Source organism: Parus major, chromosome 4 (genome assembly GCF_001522545.3).
Source record: "Parus major isolate Abel chromosome 4, Parus_major1.1, whole genome shotgun sequence".
Taxonomy (NCBI): domain Eukaryota; kingdom Metazoa; phylum Chordata; class Aves; order Passeriformes; family Paridae; genus Parus; species Parus major.
The window spans coordinates 10,342,430-10,363,880 of record NC_031771.1 but is presented as its reverse complement, the minus strand read 5'-3'; the positions used below and the strand labels follow the sequence as shown (position 1 = coordinate 10,363,880).

Here is a 21,451-nt window from a genome sequence, read left to right as displayed (position 1 = left end):
TCACTTCACAGAAGTCCAAAATAACCTGTTCAGAATAAGAACTACCAATATTTTTCACCAACAACTGAGCTGTCTCCCTATAAAACCACAGAGACTTTCTGAAATAAAAGCAACTTTGTTTTGTCAGTAACCTGTGAACTCTCTTTAGCACAGCAACTGCCCCCTCCTTAAAACAAAAAAAAAACACAAAAAACCCACCTCACAAACAAAGAAACCAAGCAAAAGATTATGTTTGCTTCAATGCCAACAGCATGCCAGCTTGAACTAGGGATCTGCCTCTCATTTGATCCCATATTGGACCAGAGTGACACCAGTGGCAACTAAACCACAGCAGGCTGGCTTCTATACACTCCCACCCCAAAGAGCTTAGCACTAAACAACACATCATGACTTGAGTCAGCTGCAGAGAAGAAGGAGAGGGCCTGGTTAATCCATTATTTTCTTTCATGACAGACAGAATTGCACTCACATCTTACTGGATAATCCCTACCTTGGCACCCTGATTACACTGGCTGCTGATGACAGGCGCACTGACCTGCAGGTTTTCAGGCAGTTCAGTGACTGGCTGCTGCAGGAAAAGGGCCATAAGGAGGAAATAGAGTGCAGGCACATTAGTGTGCTTTGGGAGAAGGGACTGCAGAACAGGGAAGCCTGGGAAGTGACAAGCATCCCGGTTAATCTCCCGCACTGTTGATCTGCCACCAGCACTCCGGCCAACATTGAACCCTACAAAAGAAAACAGGACACAAAGCCAACAGCGTTAGGAGGGAATTACCTGTGAGGACCCTTCTTGCTCACCTGGTGAGATTAAAAGGGTACCTCAGAAACTAATGCTGTGAAAAACAAACGTGTGCTTACAGACTATCTCACACACCACATCATTCTGCTTCAGTCGTACCGTTTTTTAAAAACAATTAAAAAATAAAGGAAATGACTGCTGTCCAGTAGCACATACATGACACTGTTCCATACAGATTGCTTAATATAACTGCTCACACACACAGATCCATTCTCTGGCTGTAACCACAATTTCTGACTTTTAAAACACCCAGGTCTCTGAAATTAGGTATTTTGCTGGCTGAGAGCAAAATATCACCTTAATCTCAATTACAGATTAATATAATGAAGCAGCCAGCAACCCATGGTCCATTTAAGTCTATGGGCAGGTAATTTGTGATCAGAGAAGTCTCAGGAACATCTTATTTCAGATATGTTGTTAATGATAAAATTAACTGGTAATAAGCATTAAATAGTCTTATTTTATTTAAGTGCTGCCAGAACCACCTTTTTTGACTGTGCTTATACCTATGTATTTCAACTTCCCACTTAAAGAAAAAAAAAAATACACCTGGGTGGCATTAACACTTATTTTCAAGCAAGGAAAAGGCAGGATGACAGTTCAGTCTCCACATCAGCAATGCGAGCCATTGTTCTGACACTGCCAGAGGTCAGGTGGTTTTTCTGAGGCTCAAATACAGATACACTTTCCACCAGAAATTGACTTTTTAAACAGAAAACATCTCTCAGGAATCAGACTAATGAAAATCTGCTACACAGTTGAGGAAATTCCATCAGTAACCTTCAACAAAAATACATCCTACTTCATTTCATGTGAATCTTGGAGCCAGTATGTTAAGACTTATTAAAAAACACAGCGTACAAAAATTAGATAATCTGTCACTATCAGGTTATGAGGCTCAAGTTTAAAAATACCTTTTTCACCACAGTCTTGCTTGGATGCAATTAAAGTGATACTATAATAGGAAAAATAGGGAAATTTGAAAAATGCTTTCAAATGTAAATCAAAAACTTACTTAAGAAAGATTTTTTGACTGAAGAAAATGTTTATGCTATGGGACATTTAAAGAACATATTGAATAAAGAATAATCTATTCTTTAAAATGACAATGGTTTTCAAGTTTTTAAAGCCCAACCATGCAAGGAAAATGCATGTGCAAAATTGTTTCTCAAATAAAACACAGAACCTTAATCAGAATGAGCCAAACAACAGATGCTTTTTATTTTAACAATAAAAATTTGCATGTGTTTTACAGCTTCTGAAAAGTTGTTTTCCTTAATCCTTCTAATTCACTGGCAATGCAAAGAACCAACCTATGCTCGTAGCTGAATATCCTGAGGGATATATTGCGAGAAACAGTAAAAATAGAGTTTTCTTTAGGCAAAAAATAACAAGATACTATATCTGAAATCTATCAAAGATACAAAGCAGAAAGAAATATTTTCTATATTTTTGTATTTTCACTTCAGGAAAAGCCTTCTTCCTGCAGGAAGATCACTTCAACGACACTTCAATTACTTCCTTATAGTAAACCAATCCAGAAAAACTTTTAGTGCAGTAACAGATAATGTACTGCTGCAAGACAGACAGGTGGCTCCTTAAACAGTTATTTTAGAAACAACAATGAAGTTAAAAGTCCTATGGATATCAATGCTCTGATCTAAAGGCTACTGAGGCTTATGAAAGACCCTCATTTAATGTCAATGAGTTTGCACCAGGGCCTGAATAGACACTCATCTGAAAAGCACTGTTTTATTTTTTTTTTGGAAAAGAAATAGGTCGGTGGGAAATTGCCTCTACACCTCTCTATAAAGAACTGACAAATGTTATTTCAAACACTTGGAGATACATTTCAGATAGCTCAGATGCTCAAAATAGGTCCTGTAGCACTAAAGCCTTATACACAATTCTAGGTCACAAGGGGTAACTGAAAGGTCTGATAACCTGGATAACCTGGATAACTTAACTGGAGGATTTAAGAACCTAGAAAAAAAAGTCTTTAATAGAAAGTGTGTTTGCGTACACAAGAATGCAGGGGGGGGAAAGAAAAAGCAATGCTGAGATGATACCGTGAACACATAAATTTCCAAGACAGCAAAAATCCAAACTGGTAAATCTGATGGACACAGCACTCACTAGTCAAAGCAGCTCAGATACAACACCCCACAATGTTCCATTAAAAGTAAACAAACAAGAAAATTCTACTGAATCTTTATTAGTTGTGTGCTCATGTGTACATGAGCTTTGCATGTAGCTCAGCCATGCCTGCCCATGGGACACACTTAACCATACCATGATGGTACAAGAGAAAACCAATTAGCTACCTGGGCTTCGTGCACATGAGCCAAAGCTGACCTACAATGACATCTGCGTCATGTCAGCTAAAGGCAGCTCTGTAAAATCACTGGTGCAGAAGCATCTGATGGCAGCACATACAAGAGTAACACAAAAGCCTCAGCCAGACAGCACCCCCACAGTAACCCATAGCTCAACACCCCAGCACAGGTGCTCTCAGGAATTCCTGAGCCCAGCAGGGCTGAGATGCCTACCTAGCACAGTGCCAATCTTATTGGTTAGGACAGAATCCGTCTGATCCAGCCAGCCTCCACCACTGAGACCCTCCTTAAACTTGATAAGGATAGACTGATTACTCAACAGGACCACAAGAATTCGCATGGCTGCCGTGACTGTGGTGGAATGAAGATGTTCCTCCATAAACATCATAATCCAATCAAAACCCAGGGTCTTGACCAGTTCTTCACAAGCCCTATGGAAAGTGAGAGGGAAAAAAAAAGTCACATTTTACAGCATTTAGTTTCCTTCTAGACAGCAAAAATCAATGTCCTTCACTGCAGGGCAAACCTTAGAAGCAAATTTTAGTTATAGTTTGCTACAAACAAGAAATACCACTTATCAACATTTTTTAAATTAAATAGGTAATGTGCATTTGCTTAGAAGAAAGGGAAGACTAAATACAGCTCCTGGGACTAATTCCCTTGCACAAGATTTCTCCAGCTGCTGCTTTTGATAACAAATATGGAATTCTGAACTGAAATATTTTTGTTGAACAGAAAGTTTTCACAAGTCATCTTAATGGATTGATATTAAAAAATGAAGGAAGGTTGTTTTTTTATTTGTTTTTATTAAGGGAAGAGTTACTTGGGAACATTTGAAAGTTTGTTTTTTTTCAATTTTAAGGAGCATTCTAATTAACAATAACCTCTACTGAAGCCTTTATATCTTAAATGAGAAGCTGACTATACCCACTTCCCTAAAAATGAAAGTTTTCTCTTTGACAGATTTTTTTCTATAGCCATACATGAAGTTAAGAGAAAACAACAAAATTAATCATGTATCCCATTTCTACTAGCATATCTGAGAGTAATTCAGTGACATCTGCATAAATCACTCAACAATTCCTATAAAATGATGTGATTCAACTAGTGAATTGAATGGAGGCTGTGTAATTCTTACCCTTGAAATAAAAAAATATATCCTTTCTCTGCCTCAAGGGTTTTCTTGTACTTACTGCAAATTAATGGTTGTCTTTTCTTTAGATGTATATAGAAGTTTCAGAAGGATATCTAAAAGCCTGTTTCGTAGTAGAATAAGATTAGCTGAAACAAGTCCTCCAAAATCATCCTCTGTTCCTAAATATTGAAAAAAAACACAACCAAATAACAAAGGCAAAATTAGGATTTTGGAACTTGTGCATTTTAAAGGCTATTAATAAATTCCATACATAAGTAAATACAACCTGATCCCCGCTCAAGCTGCAAGGAAGCCATGCTGAAGTGCAACTAGCCTCTTATATGGTGCTGAAAAATGTCATGTGCCCCCTGGTCACTGTCACACAGACTTTGGGCAGTTTCCTTCTTTCAACAGGCAGAACTGGTGAACATCAGTAGCCTAAAAATCTCATGCTCTTTGCCTCAAAAGCTTCTCTTCCCATTTCTGCCCCAGCCCAAATTTCTCCTCAAGATTCTTCAGTCCTCCACAAAGGCAAGAAACAGATCAGGCTGCTGTTAGACTGAGAAAAAGCCCCAAACCAAAACAAAAAACTGATGGCCTGTAGTGAGAACACCAATCTGGATCTCTCTCCAATACCCGTACTGTTTTTTTCATTAGAAAGTTCAAATTTAATTGTCTTTGAGACCACAAAAAGAAAAAGTATTCAGAAGGAACAGGTGAGCCACAGGGAGATAGATAATGATGAATCCCACTGGAATGCTTTGGGTTGGAAGGGATCTCAAAGATGATAGAGTTCCTACCCCACATGCCATGGGCAGGGTCACCTTCCACTGGATTTTCTCTGGTAGCTCAGAGCTCCATCCAAACCAGCTGTGAACAAATCCAGGGATGGGGCATCCACAGTTTCTCTGAGCAATCTGTTCCAGTACTTCACCACTCTCACAGCAAGGAATTTCTTCAATATCCAATCTTAAACTATTCTCAGTTTGAAGCCATTCCCCTTATCCTAGCACTACATGCTCTTGTGAAAAGTTCAGAATGTGCAGACTGCCCAAACCTTGTTTTTTGTGACACCAGACCAATATAACTAACTGTAAAAGAAGAAACTTCTCTCTCACTTGTCCCTCTGCACCAGTATGTTCCCAAGAGATGTAGAAACAGAGTTTCTTTAGATAATCCATTTATTCATTTGGCTGACATCCACTGTGGGACTAAAACACATCTGTTCAGGGAGACTGATTGAAAATGCACTTGCACAAGGTAAACAGAGGGTGAAATGGTCTCAAAACAATTCAGTGTAAGAATTATTGAAGGATGGTAACATTTCTTTTGCCTAAAAAAAGTTACTAGGCTGTCTTAATTCTTTCACTTCCTCCTGGAAGGGCTGATGCACCTAGTAACTGGTTTTTTGTTTTTTGGGGGTTTTTTTCCCCCATAAAGAAGCAGAGATTCACAGCTGATTGGAAGGAGCATGTGGAGGAAAGAGAACAAAGTGTTAAATGTTAAGTGTTAAATGAAGGAAACAAAAAAATAAATGTTTTGCTCTGCTTTGCACTCAATACTGTAAACTAACATTGTTAATGGCACTATTTCTACACTTTTTAAAATTCAAGCACAGAAGAAACCACAAAGTATTTTATTCTACTGCTTCTAAGTACTGTCAACACTTACCACTGTCAAGCTTTTCTTCATTGTTGATTTCCATGACCACAAACTTCTCACAGACTGCAAACGTAGGTAAAGTGGAAGAGATGAACTGTCCAAACCTTGATATACAGAGAAAAAACATCACTCATTGATAAGACAGATGCATTCTCATCTACCAATAATTCACCTTAAACATAAACGTGACACCAGTGACAGGGAGATACTCAAAAATGTCTGCTTTTTCACATCTGAAAATTGATGAAAATGGTCTTCATTTAAAGTTACTAGGCAAAACATAAATTAACTCATAGTAATTAATGGAATATTTGCAGACAAGTCTGCAGGTAAGGGACCCTGAAAATGCTAAGATTTGGGAAAGGAAACTGGGAGATACCACTGAGTCCTAGTAAAAGAAACACCTCAAGTTAAAGGAGAGCAAAACATTATTCTCAACCCCTTACAGCTGAACGATTATTACATCAAGACAGTGGTTACTCAACACTGGAAGAACATTTATGCCTATAGCTTGAGGTTATGTAACACAAGGTCATGGTTTTCCATGACAATACACTGATGTACCACTCCAAGAAAGGAGATGCAATATATTCCTCTTTCCTCTGCAGCTAACCTGAAATGATCCCTAGCTAGTGCAACTTTTCCCAAGTTATGCAATATTTTTCATTTTTTATTTTCAGGAAGGAGAACAGGGAACACTGGTCTCCAATCTGTTCTGTAACCATTTAAGCATAAAATCAATAGTTTTATTCTTGAATCATTTTTTTGTCCTGTATAATTAAAACAAAGACAGGTAAGATGCTCAGGTTGAGGCTTCTGATACTTCTAATAGTGCTTGAAAGTAAGAAGCTGAAAACATGCCCACACATATGCAAAGAGCTCCCAAACCCTGAAGAATTTTATCCATTACCATTATAATAAAATGAGAGATGAAAAAAATCAAGTTATCAAGGAGTTAAACTATTTTTAAAGCATTTCAAATACTCCTGTACATATGAATTGCAGTAACTAGTGTAATTTTCATCAGTCGGAATTAGTAGTACTATATCTGACAGCCTTAAATACCTTTTTACACAGTGATGATTAAGAAAAAACTGGAACTAAACCTTGCATTCAAGACAGTAATCAAAACTGCATTTTAACCAGAAGTATTTTTTTAGCCCATTTCAAATAATATTAAATGGTATTCAGGAGGAGTGCTCAGTGCTTTACATGAACAAAAGGGATTCAATTCAGCACCTTCTCTTTTCACCTGTAGAACATTAAACCAGTTTGATCATTCAACCATGCTTTGTCAGATGCAAACTGAAAATCATATGCAAATCAAGGCTTCAACATACTGCTGATGTCTAGTTCAATCTAGTTCATCGAGAAAAAAACCAAAAATCACTACATGAGCACACATTCCTCAGCAGTATGACCATAAAGTACTTTTGACCAAGGTAACAGAACAAAAAAAGACAGAATTATCCAGGTGTGGGATACCTGAGCAGGTCATAGCTGCTGGGGAAGCCCTGAAGCAGAAAGCTCAGCACATTGCTAATTGCAGCAATAGTGGGCTGAGACAGGGACACGTCTCGAAGAGTCAACAGCAGTCTTGGGATGAGCTGGAATTCCCTCATTAACTTTGCATTCTTCGCTGCTTCGCTGGAAGAAGAAAAGAAATGAGATGGCCATTTAAAATTGGAGTATCCTCTAAATATCACCTAATCCTGTAAATACCATTACTAGGCTTGCATACCTTGACTCAGTAAGGAGTTCAATGAAGTGCTCAAATAATGACAGATGAAGCTCATATGGTGCATGAAGCCAGACCTGAAATACAGAAAAAACAGTACTTTTTGTACACAAATCAACTTGTAGGTTAAAAACAAGCATTAATAAATCAAAAGTTACGAAGAGATTAAAATCATTCGTACACATGACTGTTTACCTGCCAATGAAGAATGACACATTGGCTCCAAAAACACTCTCTGTAAGGGTACCATGCTGAAAACATATAAAGGGATCTAGACAAAAGGTCACACGCTGTCTTTTTGTACAAATTTTAAAACAGACAGTGCAATGACTCCAAAGGAGCTACTGGGCTTTACAAGGCTGTGTTAAATTTATTTGGTTTAAGTGAAGGTTTACATCTTCGTAAAATTAACTTACTACCTTCCACCAATATTAAACTCAAGGTCTATCCTGATTTTATTTTTTACCCAGTATTTCCTGCACTTATATTATTTTTTATTTTCTCTACCAAAATAAATTATTTTCTCTATCAAAAACCCCGAAATATCAATTGTTCAATCAATAGAAGTAATAGAAGATATAAAAGCCAGAAAACCCACAGTCACAGCTGCAAATCTTAAAATTGATTTGCTATTGAACAAAGCATAATTAATACCTGTGCTCTGGTGTATAAATATGGGTTAAATGAAAAACTTTCTAGCTTTTGCTTTTCTTCTAATCTTATAATTTAAAATTATGAGAACAAATAATTTAATTTCCTTGTTCTGCATGAGTATGAACATCTAATTTATCCAAATTGAGTGAAATACTTGGGTCGCTGATTTCTGAATAAAGTAAATAATTAAATAAACCTAAAAAAACTGAAAAAAACAACAGCCAAAATCTCAGACTTTTGGAAAGTTTCTTCCTAAATAAGGTTTCCAAGAGTGCTTTGAAATATTTGAATAGACACCTAAAAAAAGGAAATAGTGAAGTCTATTAAATCATTTGTGCAAAACTGACTTGCAATATTGTCAGCATCTTATAGCTGGCTTCACAGTAGTAGGGTTTTTACTTATTTACTTTAATGTACCTGAGTCAGAATTCTTTTAGTCAGTCTATGTCAGGTACAGATAATGCCAAAGGAGCACACACAGAAGGTTAAGTTCTTGGAATCTTTTATCAGCTTCTACTGCATTAGCATTTCCCTCTGACGTTTGCTACTTTCCTTACTTTAACACAACATTTAAATATTTCATAGGTCATGTAAACAGAATTTTAACTCCCTTACTATTAACCTTGCAGGAGATGCGTGATAAAGTGATTCCCATGTGCTATGTTGAAAGTTTATTTCCTACTTTTTATTTTCAGAGCATTTTTCATGCCTTGATATATGTACTGCAGTAGAACACAGAGATGGAAAGAAATTGATGAACAGAAAACTATAGAATGTTATCTTTTAAAACAACAAAAAGCAGAAAGACCTGTGGCACCCATCCATTGCTTGTGCAGTGATTCAAGCCATTTCAAAATGAAAAGTTACCAATAACCTTGTTGCTCAGCTGCTTTACTGTACTATATAAGAAATAGAAAGTTCTCAGGATAACAACCTAATTTGCTATTGTTGAATATTTAAGGTCTGCTATCAGCACCTGACACTATCTAGCTACATTATCCAGCAACATAATCACTTTTCCGTGCAGCTCTACATACTTCAAAATCACATAGCAGATCCTGGAAGGCAGCAGAATTTGGGATAATAGATGTCTCGTGCCCGCTGTCAACAGTTCCCACCAAGGAAAAGGTCAGGTGGAGTATGTGGCTGTTCAGAAGGGACCGTTTCTTCTTTAACAGCATTGCCAGCAGCTTGAACAAGTAAACAGAACATGAATTAGTCCTGTGAGCACTCAGCAATGTTGTATAAGCATGCAGGAGACCAGATGAAATGTCTGTGCCCCTTTTGAGAAAGCCCTTAAAGTATGTCTGCTGGTTGATACTCTTGACGGAACAGTTTGAAAGTGGCATTACAGTTCACTACAAAAGTGGCACATCCAGAACACTCTCCAGCTCATAAAACATCTGTTTATACCACAGACAGGATCTATGAGGCCCTGAGGATTAAGGACACACCACCCTCTCAGCTCTCTGGCAGTCAGTCACAACACATTCCTCAAACTGTTGTGTTCCTGGACAGCAAACATGGACATGGCAGACAAATGGAGCAGGCCTAGAGCACTGCATGCCCAAATGAGAGATATGTTGGTCCTGAAAAAAGGTAACATAAATCTGAAGAAGCTTTTTTTTTTTTTTTTTTTTTTTTTTCCCCTTGCTACGTTTTGCTCCCCTAGGCATGACTGCAGTCTCCACTTCTGCTCTAACTTCTTATAATCTGGGCTAGGAAAGAACCATTGCCAGACTTACTCTTGCAGTTTCTTGTCTTCTGAAGCGAACTTGTTTAAGCACTCAACATTCCTGGCCTGATCAGCTTTACCATCTTTATTGAAACACTACAGAAACACAGATTTCTGGGAATCTCCTTCAAACCACACTATTTGCTGATGTCAATACAAGTGGAATGTAAGGTCATTTTTGATGATCCACTGACTACTCATGGTACAAGAAGGACACTGTCTAGACTTGTTTGATCACAGTAAGCCAAGGTCTGCACCAGGCTCCTTGGAATGGTATGTTTTGATGTAACTGCACCAGGCATTAGCATTACAAGGTTTGTAAATACAAAGGCCAAACCACAGAACTTTCCATTTCAGCAAAGCAGCCTCCATGAGAAACATAAAATGCATTGCTCATGTGAAGACCTTTTCAAATCAGTCAACCAATCCTTCTGCATAATTAACTGATTGCCTTTTCCCCATCCCAATGAAGAATTAATGTCTTCAGCTTGAAAGGAAACAGCACTAACTACAAAATCTGTGCAGTCTCCTTGAAAGGATCTCCTTGAAAGAATCCTTCTTTCTTCACTTGTTTGGGTTTCTTTATGTGTCCTTATCCTGTCTCTTGCTGGTACATCAGAGACACAAACTCCCGGACTTGCAGGGGTGTGTTCAATATCACAAGAAAAGAATCACTGAAGCACGATGTTGTGCTCTTCCGTGCTGTTACTGAAGGCTCAGTTTCCGCAATGCAGCCAAATGTGCACAACAGCTTCACAAAAAACTTTTCACCCTCTACCTTAAAAGATGTCCTAAATAACTCATCTATGTTAATTAACCAAGAGCTCAAGCAACTTTAAAAGAGAAACTTGGGTTACAACACAACTAGAGATTTCCATGGGAACTGTGATGACAAACAGTGAAATTCAATTCAATCAGCCTGGTCTGTTTTAATACATTTCTTGCATACCTGATAACCTTTGATTCTTTCCATCTCTTTGCTGGCCAGTGGATTGCTCTTTACCACACAGACCAAGGCTTTCACAGCTGCATACAGCCCTTCCACATCTGATGCCATGGCTACAAGTCCCAAAATAGCAGCAGCCCCACCGATGTACTGCAGTGTAGTGGCAACAGGTCTGGGGACAAATGTTCTTACTCCTGAGCACAGACAGAGAAAATGAATTAAAATATATTCAAATCTTAATTTTTGCAAGACATAATTGTGAAAACATGAAAGCAATTTTCATTTTAGCATTACTTGAATTATAAAAAGAATGTTACTAGAAGAATTCTGACACCTCAGAAGAGGAAGTGAAGAAAATATAGCACAATATTCTATAACCTAAGGTAAAGTAATTGAATACATTTTCATAATGATGAATCATAAACTGAAACAAGCATCCCATGTGAGAAAAAGAAAAGTTTATAATTTATCCATAAAATATAAAAGTGTTCAATAAATACAATGATTCACTATTAACATTCATCAGTCACATGATGTATCTTCCGGACCTAAGTTCTTATTCACAAATAATTAATAACTGTAAAGCATAATAATTCTTAAGTGCTCAACTCACCCAGATACCCTATCAAAGCTGCACCAATGGAGCGTGCTGGTCCATTCAAGTGCCCTGCTGAGTTATGTAGCAGCTTCACAGGTGTGGCATTTTCATGAGAAGAAATTGCCAGCTGAAGCAAACAAGAAAAAAAAAGCAGGGTTTGAAGGGAAGAAGTTCTTTTTTTATGCAAGCCTAAAACTCCTATGAATTTTTCTACTGTGATAAGGAGTAACATACAACAAATCCAGATTAAGCCTTTCTTCTCATTAGAGATACTCCATCCCTCTGATCATCTTGGTGGTCTTCTCTGGACTCACTCCAACAGGTCCATGTCCTTCTTGTGCTGGGGACCCCAGAGCTGGACGCAGCACTGCAGGCAGGGTCTCACCAGAGCAGAGCAGGTGAGGCCCTCCCTCCTCTGCTGCCCATGCTGCTTTGGATGCAACCCAGGACATGTTTGGCTTTCTGGGCTGTGAGTGTTCATGGCTGGGTCATGTCCAGCCTCTCTTCCACCAGCACCTCAAGTCCTTCTTGGCAGGACTGCCCTCAACCTGCTCATCCCCAGCCTGGATTGATACCAGGGTTTGCCCTGACCCAGGTGCAGAACCTTGTACTTGGTCTTGTTAAACCTCATGAGCTTCCAATTAGCTCACTTCTCTGGACCCACCTAACCCTGGATCTCATCCAGATCCCTCAAAATGGAATCCTGTCCCTGAAGTGTGTCAACAGCACCACTCAGCTTAGGTTTCATCAGTGAATGTGCTGAGGGTACACTTGATCCCTCTTTGTCATTACGAAGGTATTAAATAATACTGGTCTCCACATGGACTCCTGAGGGACGGCACTTGTCACCAATTTCCTCTGGGACTCTGAGCCATTGACCACTACCCAGTGCATGCAACTGTCCAGCCACTTTCTAATCCATCTTAACAGCGCACCCATGGAATTCATCTTTCTTCAGTTTGGAGAAAAGGATGTTGTGGGGGATCATGTCAAAGGCTTTACAGCAGTCCAGATAAATGACTTCTGTAACTCTACCCTTGTCGACAGATGCAGTCAGCCCACCATAGAAAGTCTTAAGATTGGCCATCTAGGGCATAGAGAAGCTCTCAGGAAGTACTCAAGGTTAGGCTAGAATGCACTTAGAGCAGCCTGATACAAAGAAAGATGTCCTTGCCCACAGGATGGGGATTGGACTAATTGCTCCTGGCTGCACTGAGCAAATTGTCTTGAAGTAAGTTAAAAGAAAGGAAGAAGTCATACACATTAACCAGCTGATTTCCCAACATACCTGTTTGGCAATAGCTTTACTATCCAACTTGTTGTAAACTTTCCTTATTTTTGCCACTGTAAATGAAGAAACTGAAAGTGCATAGAGACCAAAGGAGACCTTCTCTTCTGGTACCAAAGATACTGGCGATGGATTGATTCCTTCAGACTTTGAATCTTTACCTTAAAGACAAAATAGGAGTTCCCTTCACTAATGGCATTGTTTTTCTTTTAAAATTGAAGAATAAAATCTTAAGCAACTTATACTGCAGAATAAGTACGAAAGGAAGATTTTACAAATAGCTGAGATGTGATACTGTCCAGCCTAAGGGCTGTAAATTTCCCTTCCTTTCTGAAGGAAAACAAAGCAATCAAAAACCAGAGAAACATTTGGTAAATCTGCATCTTCACTTGTGACAACTGGCTTTTTACTACAGTTTGCTAGGAAAATTGCCTTGGAATGCTATGAAAGATGCAAGATTCAAAGAGAATATATAACCATATCTTTAGAATTTTGTATCCTTTCTAATTTTACTTTCTACAGATAAATATAGCATAGAGTATGAATAATGACAGCTTTAAAAATTTCTAACTGGTTTAAAACTGATGTGAAGAATAAAAGCATTTCCACCATAGCTCTGTACAAGAATTTGGACTTCTATCCTCCTCTTCAGCAGCTGCTGATCTTAGCAGCTGCTGATCTTCTTTCTACAAACAGCAAGCTTTTCCTCTCTGCTCCTGCATACTCTCTCACCTCTTCTGCCAGTATGCACACAAAGATTCCAGCACAGCCAGCCCAAGTTACCAGGTGCCACCTGACATATACTCACATGGAATATAAACTGCTTGGAAGCTCCCGACATAGTTGGGTCCCAGCTCATAAATGGTGCTGACCCCTGGGACAGGCAGCACTTCCTCCAGGAAGTGTGTGGGGCCCAGGCGCCACACCAGGGAGGAGAGCTGGCGCTGTGCGGGCGGCGTGCCGATGTAGGCGTACACTGTGCTGACCACGGGGGGGTTGGCAGAGCCAGAGCCACTGGGGCTGCTGTGGATGTAGTGAAGCTGTGAGGGAGCAAAACACAGGCAAGTTAGTGAGGGATCAAGAGTGAGCTAGCAAGATCAGAAATTTTGTCCAAAAATGGTTTTGCAAGCCAGGGGAGGGTATCAAATGATTGCTGTGTAACACAGGATATTCTGACGCTGTACTGAATTAAATAGGGAAGAACATTAAACAGAAAGGAAATGAGAAGAGCAGAAGTAGATATCAAAAGATGAAGGTGTGTATGGAAACACAGGAGAACACGAGAATTCTGTGCCTAAAGAGGCTGTATCTTAATTCTATAGACATGGTGCTCAAAGTAGTGTTCACTCCTTTCCTAGCCTTTGGAAATTATACCATCTCAAGCTAAAGTGCAAACGTGATGAATTAATTTCAGCAAGACTTTTCAAATAATTAAACAAATACATGAATAAGATCCTGGCCAATATATAAGGACAGTAACAACCTCATAGCTTTTTTCTATTTACCTTGTAAAATTTTTGTTAGCAGCTATTGAATGTAGTCATGCATAGCCAGAGAGATGGCTAGATAGACACTCATGCATTACAGCTGTCAGCATAACTAGTTACTGTAGTCCTCCCTCTTGCAAAAGGAATACTGGGAGGTAAACTTTAAAGTCAACATGCTGTTTTACCTACAGCAGTACAGTAACATTAGCTAGTTTAAACCCCACACCAGTTTAAAAGCTAGTTTAATGCCCACATGAGCCAGGTGTCACATGATGTTTGGGTATCTGTTACAGCTTGGGAATATTTTGTGCCCAGCGGACAGGTCCACAGTGCTCTTCACTGCTCTCTGCAGTTTCTTCCACTTGACAATGAGGTATTGACCTTTGCAAATAAATATGGTGTTTGTTTGTTGTTCTTTGTTTTGTTGCTTGAGTTGGGTTTTTTTCCTATTCTGTTGGGTGTTTTGTTTTTGGATGGGGTGGTAGTGGTTTATTTTGTTCTTCTGTCTTGTAAGTTTTTTTATTGCACAGAAAGAAAAATCACTCCAACCAGTAAAAATGACAAATGAAAGATTTATTTTACCTTAACAGTGTTAACAAGCTGTCCATCGAGGTAGAGTGCAGCAGTGCTGTTCTTCAGCATGCCTTTACTCATGACGAGAACTAGGTGATGCCACTGGCCTTCCACAATGAGGTCACCGCAGCGGAAACGGGCACAACAGGGAAGAATTTCGTAAAATGATGATTCCTCACTGAAGTCATCAACTAAAGGAAAAGGACCAGTTAGTGGGCACCAGCAGAAATGTTACAGAAGCTTAAAAATCTCAGGATATACTCAAAATTTTGACAATTGTATTTTACTTTTCACCTTCTCCCTTCCCTTCAAAATTTTAGCTGGAATCATTGGCTCAAGTTGTTATTTTCTCATGCTGCCATGCAAGTCACAGAAAGCTCTTTTGTTGTTGTCCTAAACAAGTTTCTGCAGCAGCAGTCACCAAGAAATGGTGTCTTCCCAAACCCACAGAGCTATTTTCCACTTTTCTCACACTGTGGAGAGGATGACACCCACAATCACACTTTTTTTATTCCAAATTTTGCATCACAAGAATGACCCTTACTCTACTTAAAGCTGTCCTAACAGACAAAAAAAAAAAAGAAAAAAAAAAATTTTAAAAAATTTAAAAAATCCCCCAAAACCCAGGGAATGTTTCAATAAAACCCTGGTACTTTTCAGATTCCTCTCCATTCTTTCATACTGAAGGAAAAGAATCCATTAATCCTCTTACCACAACAGCTGCCTGCACAGAACACTCATTTCTTTAGAAACTGCACAAGGAAAATGTTAAAAGCAGAGCACTTAGAACTGACGTTCAGATACAAAAATAATCCCAAGTTCTTTTTCTTGGCCAAACATCTCTGAGCACAATTCTTGCTCTCAAGAAGGGTCCTTAAATCACCTCATTTACTCTTACAAGAGACTGTCAGCACTTCCAATCCCTGTGCTGTGCACAGCAATTCCAGTCTCAGTTCTTCAGCTCCCTACCTGCTCAGCACTCAACAGTACATCACCAACTATGATTTAGACACAACAGGGTAGCACTTGAGTGAAGCAAAGTATCCTGGTTCAATTAAAAAACAGTCTTTACAGACAGACACCTTCAGACCTTCTCTGAAAAAACCCTTTTCAAATCCAATCTCTTTTGGGGAGTTTGATTATAGGTGCTTACTAAACTAAAAACATGAACTATAGCTTCAGTGCAGGCTAAAGCAATTAGTGTGAAGATAAACTTGCTTTATTCTCTAAGAATTTGGTCCTCTGAGAAAGAAAGCACTGTCAGTATCTTCATAATTTAGGAGGTTTAATTTCTAATTTATATTATATGTTTTCAGCTCTCAAGTTTCAGGTTTTGAACCTAAGAAGTTTTTAAACTACTAAGAGAGACTACTGCAGTTAATGATGTGAATGTCTGCTTACAAATTATTCCTTGTTTTCATGGTAACAGTTCGCTTAGCTGTTTGTGGGAGGTTTTTTTTTTTAATAATAACAGTTGTATACATTCTTTATTAGTCTGCCTACTCAAAAGTAAAGAACAGAAGCAGGAACAGGTTTTTGACATTTGGGCTGGTCTAGTGAAGAGTGAAGCCTGAAACATGCGCAGAAAGCTGCCCTGCTCCTCTCAGCTCCTCCACAGACTCAGTGTGTAACAGCCTGTCAAAAACAACCACTTTTGGAGGCTCCAATGGAGGACAAGGCTGGAGACAGGAGACAGCTCATCCTCAAGCCCCTGAGTGCACTGATAGCTCTCACTAGCAAATTTACTGGTATCACCAACTTCACTTCAATCTTACCCTATCTCTCCTATCTTTTCCTTAGATAGGAAGGACCAAATTCCTCCTTTGGTCACAGATATTGAATGGAAATACAAACTGTTTCTGAAAACTGACCACAGCATCAAAATATGAAGTGAATGACAGCCTTCAAGAAACCCTCCAGTACTGGGACTATCTAGACGGAAAAAGCCATCAACCTACTACCTTACTATTTCTAAACTTCTTCAAAGCAAAGACAGTGAAAATTTGCACCTCAAGACCTCAAGAGATGATGTCTAAAATGAATGACACAAGATAAATCAAAAGCAAAACCTTTCAAAACCAATTATGTAATCCCCACTCTGAATACATGATACCTTGGGTTTGGGCAAAATTTTTTCTTTTATATACAGATATCAAATCTTCAGAAATTATAAAGTGCCATAAACTAATGTTTAAATTTTGCATTTTCCATTATCAAAACCCATCAGGAACTGGTGAGGCAGCAATGAAAGTTCCAGCACACACAATTTTTTTGGATACTGGGTTTAAAATAAACTTGCTGTTGCATCCCTGTATTATATGGTCAGCATTAGCCGATGATGTGGCACAACTCTTACCATAATTCTGAAGCAATTCTTCTTTAGTTGAAACAATCAGTGAGCGGTCTTTTGCCGAGAGGACAATGGCAAGGCAGACGTAATGCTGCTCTGAGGAGTTCGCACGCCGCACTACAGTGAGGAGTCTCACAGGATGATTATTGGGAGGTGTACTAAAGTGTTCAATACAAAACCAAGTTGAGTAGCTTAAACCAGATGGTGGTGGGAAAAATCTTTCACCTAAAAATAAAAAGAAAGCCCACTACATAGCTGCAGTAGGTAGTACTTAGGATGCCTACTTGATCCTGTTCTTTTTTTCATATCAGCTCAGGTAATACCAGCTGTGTTTTCTCAGATGCTGAAGAAGCCTCTGTTGAGGGAATATCTCTCTAAAACACACATATGACTCCCAGAATATCCCATAATATCCCAGGATGCTACCACTAATTCTATTTTACTGCAGTAAGCCTTCACCTCAGTTTTTAGACTTAATTTTTTTAACTAAGGGACCACGTTCAACTAATCCCACAGCATACCAGGATCCTGTAGGGTCAGTAACATACAACAATGTGTAAAAGTGATAGCAAACAATTCAGATGGGTGTTTTGTGATACTATGTGCAACTACACCTGTAATAAATGCAGTCAAGCATTCAGCAGAAAAAAGTCACAAGTACAGCATTACAATTTATTCCACATTTCCTATGCTCTACACACTACTACCTCAACCTCTTCCTTAATGCATCTGGGTTATTATTCATGCACCTTGGTTGATTACCATTTAGCCTTCTACTTTACGCTTTGCATTTTAAAGCAATCAAACATTTATATTTTATATTGCTTTTCATTGTCTTGAGGACAACAGGCAACAAAAACACACGCACACACAAAAAGAAGACACAAGAAGTTCTTGATTTTGAGTGCACAGCGTTCAACACCTTACTATCAGTTTATGGCTAACCAAGAAGTCTAAGAGAACTAAACATCAGATACAAAACAGCTTGTTACCAGTCATACTGGAGTACTCACCAGTTCCAATTCCACTCACAACAGCGCCATCAACAAGTCCTGTAGTAACAGCATTATTTGTAGGTGCATTGTGGGGAGCCAGACTTGGCAAGAACAGGCAGCTGTTAAACACAAGACCAGTGAGACACTGGAGTTTATGGAAGTCAATGTAAGCAGAGTTCAGTGCAAACAAAACACAGCTTAGGAAAATATACCATAAGCACACATGCTTTGTGTCTTTCTGTAGTAATGAAAATCAGGAATTAATTCTCAAGATTGCTAATTATGAGTCTGAATTATCTCTAGCATAAGCAGCTTTGGCAGTGTATGCCTTGGGTGTGACCATACCCACGTGGCTCTATAGCCTAAGATGTTCCCTGTGGGCACCCACTTATTTCAGCAGCCTTTGAGTTGTTCTGAACCTTCTGAAGAGACTGGATCAGCTAAACAGTCAAAGGATCTAGCGACTGCAGACAACAATGTTCTTATCTTAAGAAAGTATGCTCTCACATTACCATCATATTCCACCTATTTAGCCATGTTTGGTCCTTAAAAGAGGCACTGAGGCTGTGGACACAATGGAAATCAATATAAGGAAAAAAGTTCTTATTTTTCTTAAATTTATTATAGAAGTCTTTTTAGTTGACTTGCTGAAATTACAAGAAATCACAGCTGCATTATGTGAGTTACTTCTGGACATGTTACCAGCATGCACAAATCTCCTGAAGCAAACATAATGAAAATTCATTTTGCCAATCTATTTCAAGTTCTTAGGTCCAGACAATTTTCTTTTCTTTTCTCTTACTAAGGATGTAGAACACAGCTCAGAGGAACATCTGTTTTATTAAAAAAAAAAAAAGTCTGTCCCTGACTGTATTGGCTATTAAGGCTAGATGGAAAATGGGAGCTACATCCTTGCTTTGCAGAGCTGGAAAGAGAATGTAGAGAGCATTCTATTCCATTTTTATAACCAAAAGACCAAACATTTTCCTTAAACAGATGTTGAGAATGGTGTCATGTTTTCATCTTCTGAATAGTTAAATCATATTACATGATCCTCATAAAATGCCTCACTCAGCAGGTGTTAATTAAAGAGAAAAAAACAAGAAAGTGGTGCTGAGAGAAAAAATGAGCTAAGCATGATATCCAGGCTACGGCTCCAGTTGATAACACTGGGATTCAGTTATCTGAACTCACCACAGCTGCCTTGTCTGCTTTACTTGTATTTCTGATTTGCCCACTTTCACATTTTCATTTTCTTCACCAATTTTAAGTGGGTCTCAGAATACCTGTGCCATCCAAATGTAATACATAAATCCCAGCAACGCTTCAAGGGTATGTTTGCATTCCTTTGCTCCCTTTTAAAAGGGATGTGAAACCCAGAACTGATAGGGGCCTTATCAATGGGTTAATTGATTAATTAATAAATTAATTTTTTCACTTTCACACACGGCAAGAAAGTATTTTTTATTAAGGTATTAATGAATGAGAAGGTGGAAATTTATGTGACTTGAAGCATTTCTTACTCCTCTTTCAAGAGTTCATTTGTTCCTTTCTTGCAGACAGTCTATTAAAAATTACAAGCATTCCTTTGGAAAAAAAGGAAGTAAGCAAATGCTGCACTGTGCCCCATGCTACTCGAGAGCACTGCAGGACCTTACCCAAACCCTTCCAGAGATGTGTCAAACTCGATGAACGCTGGTGTCACCGATGAGCCGTGAAGCCTGATATCATGTGGGGTTGTCATGGAGACCAAACACTTGACTCTGGTCAGGGGCACTGTGCTCCCTTCTGCCGGCTTCAGCAGGCTCTTGCTTATCCGATAGTGGCTGTCCTCGTGCACACCGAAGACACTGTCAGGACCCAGACCTTCCATGGAGGTGACTATGCTATCTACAGGAGAAGCCAAGAAACAACACAGCACTGAAAAAGGGAGGCATTTTCAGGCTCTTTATTTGAACCGTTCAAGTCCAGTGGAATAGCTGGATTGTCTTCACTGTCAGCTAGTTCAGCCTCTCAAAAGACAATGAGCTGGGCAGCATTGCTTTGATGATAAAAATGCTCAACCAAGGCAGAAAGATGAGTGTCTTGTGCAACACACCAAGGAAAGTTTGTGATAAAGCCAAGAGGCCATCCCATTACCTAATGCCAACACAGTATCCTTTTTGCAGAGTCTCCTCTTCAGATGTATTGCTGCTACCTGACTTAATAGGCAGCAAAAATTCTGCTTCATGCTTTTCAGATGCAATAACTCTGAGCTAGAAGTCTCAGAGCTCTTAGTAAGAAGAACAGCTCAGTAAACTTAGGTTAGGCAATTTAACATAACTTGTGGTATTCAGAAGGGCACTTTGCAGTCTCTTTCCTAGGCTAAAATCTTTCTAGTCTCACATTTTCATAATTTTCATTGTTTATTTTCCCTAGTAATAATACCCTAATGCAAATATATACATATATATATATAATATAAATATATATGCATAGCAGTGGCCAAGAGATAAATTGAATCTCTTCTTCTCCCTTCTTTCAAAATTTACTGAACACAATAATATAACATGAATTCAGTTAATTTATTTTGTTCATTTATTTAATGATTTAATGCTTAATCAGTTTCATCTAAGATACTCTTTTGTTTCTTTTAAATAACTCAAAAATTTCAATTAAGGTATTTTTAATGATATGTTACAGCCAGCCATACAATGACCAAACTGACACAGAAATAAATATCTCATGCTTTGGAAACTTTTCAACAATTTCTTTGTATTATAATTTACTGTGACTCTCCTATACCACATGAATAGCCGTTCCCAAGCTCTACAACTCATGGATAATAATAGAAGATTGAGCAGTTATTTTATCTGACACCTTTCTGAACCCATGAGAGATACTACACATATATAATGACTTGTGATGTACACATGAAAGTAGCTGATAAAAAATAAAATTAAATAACTACCAATGCAGGACCTACTCAAGACTTAAAACCAAACTACTACCATATTTAACAGGTACTGTTTGTAAAATAAAAACCTATAATTACCTTGCTGTATATATATTCAATATAAGTACTACATTCCCTCTGGTTTTAGAACTTTTCTAGTCCAACTATTCTGATGATTTCACATTCATACAAAGCTGGGGTAAAGATAGGTTTATATGGA

At 38.6% G+C, this 21,451-nt stretch overlaps 1 protein-coding gene across 8 annotated transcripts in view; it reads right to left on the bottom strand.

Annotated features, from left to right (window-relative positions):
- The window catches only part of WDFY3 (WD repeat and FYVE domain containing 3), a 156,118-nt gene that overhangs the window by 36,551 nt on the left and 98,116 nt on the right, over positions 1-21,451 (bottom strand). For 7 of the 8 annotated variants that reach the window (XM_015624781.3, XM_033513388.1, XM_033513384.1 and 4 more), the window contains 15 exons: positions 19,955-20,186; positions 18,315-18,415; positions 17,308-17,526; positions 14,961-15,142; positions 13,700-13,931; positions 12,892-13,052; positions 11,619-11,730; positions 11,009-11,199; positions 9,362-9,514; positions 7,674-7,747; positions 7,418-7,579; positions 5,942-6,036; positions 4,329-4,449; positions 3,349-3,566; positions 491-726 (listed from right to left, as the gene is read on the bottom strand). In XM_015624781.3, the coding sequence (XP_015480267.1) occupies positions 491-726; positions 3,349-3,566; positions 4,329-4,449; positions 5,942-6,036; positions 7,418-7,579; positions 7,674-7,747; positions 9,362-9,514; positions 11,009-11,199; positions 11,619-11,730; positions 12,892-13,052; positions 13,700-13,931; positions 14,961-15,142; positions 17,308-17,526; positions 18,315-18,415; positions 19,955-20,186 (2,489 nt within the window). The remainder of the gene's footprint in view (positions 1-490; positions 727-3,348; positions 3,567-4,328; positions 4,450-5,941; positions 6,037-7,417; positions 7,580-7,673; positions 7,748-9,361; positions 9,515-11,008; positions 11,200-11,618; positions 11,731-12,891; positions 13,053-13,699; positions 13,932-14,960; positions 15,143-17,307; positions 17,527-18,314; positions 18,416-19,954; positions 20,187-21,451) is intronic. The other variant, XM_033513386.1, reaches the window with a different exon arrangement.